Source organism: Musa acuminata, chromosome BXJ2-11 (assembly GCF_036884655.1).
Source record: "Musa acuminata AAA Group cultivar baxijiao chromosome BXJ2-11, Cavendish_Baxijiao_AAA, whole genome shotgun sequence".
NCBI lineage: Eukaryota > Viridiplantae > Streptophyta > Magnoliopsida > Zingiberales > Musaceae > Musa > Musa acuminata.
In genome coordinates this window covers 2323474-2327769 of record NC_088348.1, presented here as the reverse complement: position 1 = coordinate 2327769, position 4296 = coordinate 2323474, and the positions used below count along the sequence as shown (strand labels likewise).

Sequence of the window (4296 nt, the reverse complement as noted above, 5' to 3'; positions counted from 1 at the left end):
CATTCTAAGTCAACCATCTCTCTCATAGTTCTTTCACTATATTTCTAAATTCTCTAAATCCCCTACTATAACTTAAGAATTAGAGGAGTATTTGTCGACAATACCTCTAAGGGTTTGTATAATCGTTACCCACATCATCGACTCTAGACACAAATGCACAAGTGAACCCAACTCTTTTTATGTGTCGGAAAACTCGAATATGTTTGGTTTGTTCAAAATATTGTTTTGTGAGCATGACAAGTTACAAAAGCGATCTTGAAGCCTTCTATGATTCTTTACCAGTGAGCTTGAATCATGACACAACCCTCAAACACGTTGTTCAACCGACACCCCCTGAAGGGTACAACGACTCTTTATAACATGTTTCATCCAATGCTGGAAAACACGCAACTGAAAGCTTGTAGAGATAATTTCGAGGTCGTCATATATCCATCATGTAACCAAGTCAGTGCAAAGCCGACAAATGCGACAAGTCCTATTGGAACTAACTGCAAGCTTAAACTAGAATCACAAAGAACATGCAGCATAATTAAAACTTGAATGCATTCACAGTGAAATTGCAATTCTCAATATAATTCAATCAAGTCTGCAGTTTTTGAAATTTATTTTAATCGATAGCCTAGGAAGAACATGAACGTTGAAATATCTCAACATACAGTATACAGATGGTATTAACAAAGATAGCTTTTCTTTTGAGAGAAACATTAAGAAAGATAACTACCTTTTTCACTCCATCTTTAATTTCCCATCACAAATCAAACAAAATTTAAGCCCCATTAGATGTTACCAGATACAATGTATTATCTAAACTTAAGCAGACCATGCACTAGTACCTACCTAACAATACAAAGTCATCGTCATCAAGAACCTGTACATCTTTTTCTCCCACAAAATTCTCACGCCCGAGCGCCTCCACGATGCCTAGGAATTCAAGTCTCCTCTCCAGAGGAAGTGGAACATAAGGCAACCTGAAAACTGGTCTAATCACACCAAGCTGTGCAAGAGACAGTATTAAGACCAATAGGGTTTGGTTCTCGGAACAGCCATTTTATGAGAGGCATCACCTTCGCCTTCAGTGAAGGATTCCTCCCTCGAAACATGATCTCGTGCATCAAACCTGGAATGAGGTTGCTAGCAACAGAAATAACCCCCGTGGCACCAGATGCCCACCTAGCATCATGACACTCATCATCATTTCCGCTCCATATCGTGATCCCTTTATTTACATAATCTTTGATTCGGTCATTTCCCATGCACTCCTTAACACCTGCCATATTAGGAATCAGGGAGACTTGCTGTATAACTGCAGGAGGAATATCCTGCCCTGTCCTCGATGGCACATTGTATATGATTGTTGGGCCCATTGAAAGGACAGACTCAAAATGCGAGACCATTCCTTGCATGGATGTCTTTCCATAATAAGGATTGATATGCAATGCAGCATGCATTCCTACGGCAAAACCTTGCTCAGTTGCATGGATTGCCTCTCTCGTGGAGTTGCTTCCGGTATTCCCGATGACTTTGACTGATGAACCAAAGCAATTGACAGTGTGTCCAATGAGCATAATGTGTTCGTCCCAGCTCATGAGATGACCCTCTCCCGTGGTACCTCCAACTATTACACCTTCAGCACCATTAACAATCTGCATGTGCATCAAGGAGTCATACGCTTCAAGGTCAAATCTCCCATCAGGCAGGTATGGGGTCTTGATGGCTGTGATTAATCTTAAGCATTTGATATCGTCAACAGATGTCCTGAAACAGCAAACACCAACAGCAGAGTTAGCATCAGAATATTAAGCAAAAACAAGTTATATATATATATATATATATATATATATATATATATATATATATATATATATATATATATATATATATATATATATATATATATATATATATATATCAGCATCATTCATCATTCATATGAGCAAAAGGCAAGTTAAAGATAATAGGAGGATTGGTATGATTTGCGAGGATAAACTATTCTGTGTTCCTGTAAGACCAACCTGTTAAATTCTAAGCTGCGCATAGGGAGGTGAATAGTATGGATGATGGCAGCTTTTGGAGATCTCCATCTTCTAGTCCTAGATGTATGCATCCAAGAAAGCATCAGCATAGAGCAGTTGCCACAAATTATTCATCAAAGTTCCTACGTGGTTCAAGCTAGCAAGAATGTAACAACAAAAAACATATACAACAGTCTCAGCTAGAGTATTATACAGTGCCAACCATAACCTAAGAAGCTTGAAAACTGAATAGAAATTGAGTTCAACAGTAAAATGCAGCCTATACATCAAAAGTTTATTATCTTTTTGTCAAAGATGTCAAGAAACTGACAGTAGATGGCTCTCTTATTGGAACTGTATAATAACAAAATAGCAATAACATATTTCAACTAAATGTTGGTACCCTTGGCATGAATCTGCATGGGGCATGCCGAAACTTTTCTGCCACTGTATGGCATGCTTCAACTCGTGGCAACATGTGTTGATCAGTACACAATTATGCATATACAATAAAACAAGAAAGAATTCCAGTGATATAAACATGTATAAGTCTTGTACATGTATGGTTCTTCAAGCAACATCTTCTAGATGGACAGGAATACTTTGCTTGTGAAATTTGTCAATATGTTATATTAACCTGTTTCTTCAAACTTGGATATAAATGAGAATTTCTTGTAAGAAAGGTAAGTATGAACTCATCTTCTAAATCCTAAATCAAAGTAAAATTTGGAAAACCAACATCCTTAATTTGCCATTTAAGATTGAGATAAAAATAAACCTTTATACTTGTCCAATATAATTTAGTTTACAATGTCCTGACATTTGAAGTTTACAAACTTACCAAATCAGTTATGAGTCACTTGATGAGTGAGTGGCTACAGAACATCCCTGTAGGCATCCATTTCATGGATGGAGAGATCCACTCGCAAGATAAAACAACACAGATAATAGATTCCTAGCATATCATTATGGACACATAAGCCATTAAGATGGAATAACAGTTGCAAAGGTCCCATGAAGAAACTCGAGGAAATCTTGTAATGCATGTGTACAAGTCATAACTTTCTCGTGTCCACTGAGCTTGCCCACAAGGCTTAGAACCATATCAAGTAGACTCATTTCTTTAGCTGGTGAGTTTTGAATATAATCTTTGGCTCAAAAGCTTCTATACCATAGTACCATTCTCGTTAATTATTTTTAGAGTTCTGCCAACAGTACATATGATGCTTCTTGCTAATTTCCAACTTGGAAGTTTGTGGACATCTAAATGAGCATTATTTCTTGTATTCTTAAGAAAAAGTTGCCATTCCTTCTGCGTTGAAATTTGACACGAAATTAGTGCGATGAGGATCCTCTGTTTCGAAGGCAATCGTCTTTCCAAACTCAAAGTGAGCTCAATAAATTGTCATACTTTGCAAACAAAATTGACTTTGGCACAAGCTATGGTTGTCTAGTGATTAGCATGAAGTAGTGAAGTGATGTCACATATCTACGTGCAAATATTCCAATACTACATGAAACTTGAGACAAAACAGGAGTCAGAGAAGAAACATAGCACATTGACCCCGGAAACAAGCCAGAGTAAAACAAGATCAACCTTTGGCAGGAGTCGTATGCCGCACGAAAAGGCTTCAGCCGAGATCTAAGAGCCGCCGCGGCATCGGCCGATGACAAGTTGTGGCTCGTTATCAGTAAAGACGCCATCCTCCGTTCTCTTCTATCTTCCTCTTGTCAAGTGGAGGAACAACAAAAACAACAAAGCCCAGAGAGTGATCAACCGTCTTACACAGGATCGGTGAGGAGACGCCGAACGATTCAACAAACGATGGTGGGAATGGTGATTCCGATGGAAACAGGGGTGGCAGTGGCGTCGGCGGCGGTTGAGAGGCAACTGAGCGGCGCAGCAGGCGAGAGAGCGGGTGTGGAATCCATGTGACGGCGAGTTCTCGTCGATGTTTTAGGGGAGAAGAGAGGCGAGGTAGGGATGGAAACAGGGAGAGGTGGCGGGGGGCCAAGGGAGAAGGCTAAGTCACGAGTCTTCGCGTCGTCGAGTCTCGCTAGGGTTTTAATATTTCTACCGCCTTTCTTCGCTCATTTCCTCCTTTCTTCCCGTGTGGGGCCCGCTGGGCCCATAGCTTCCGATCCAATAATTGGTCTTCCTCAAACGTATATTACGCGAGCGCGTGGCGGAGGCAGTACGGTGGGGGACCCAAGGGCGGTTGGCTAATAGCCCGGCCCCGTAATTGCCATTTGTGCAACACCAATACCAAGAAACGCCGGTGGT

General features: G+C 40.3%; 1 protein-coding gene across 1 annotated transcript; it reads right to left on the bottom strand.

The window, feature by feature from the left end:
- Window positions 1-572: 572 nt before the first annotated feature.
- Window positions 573-4054, bottom strand: LOC103970283 (4-hydroxy-tetrahydrodipicolinate synthase, chloroplastic). Its single transcript, XM_009384001.3, is given in 4 exon segments — window positions 573-1006; window positions 1008-1755; window positions 2013-2090; window positions 3610-4054. Coding segments are annotated over 4 exon segments (1113 nt in total). The 5' UTR covers window positions 3717-4054; the 3' UTR covers window positions 573-826.
- Between the last annotated feature and the right edge of the window lie 242 nt (window positions 4055-4296).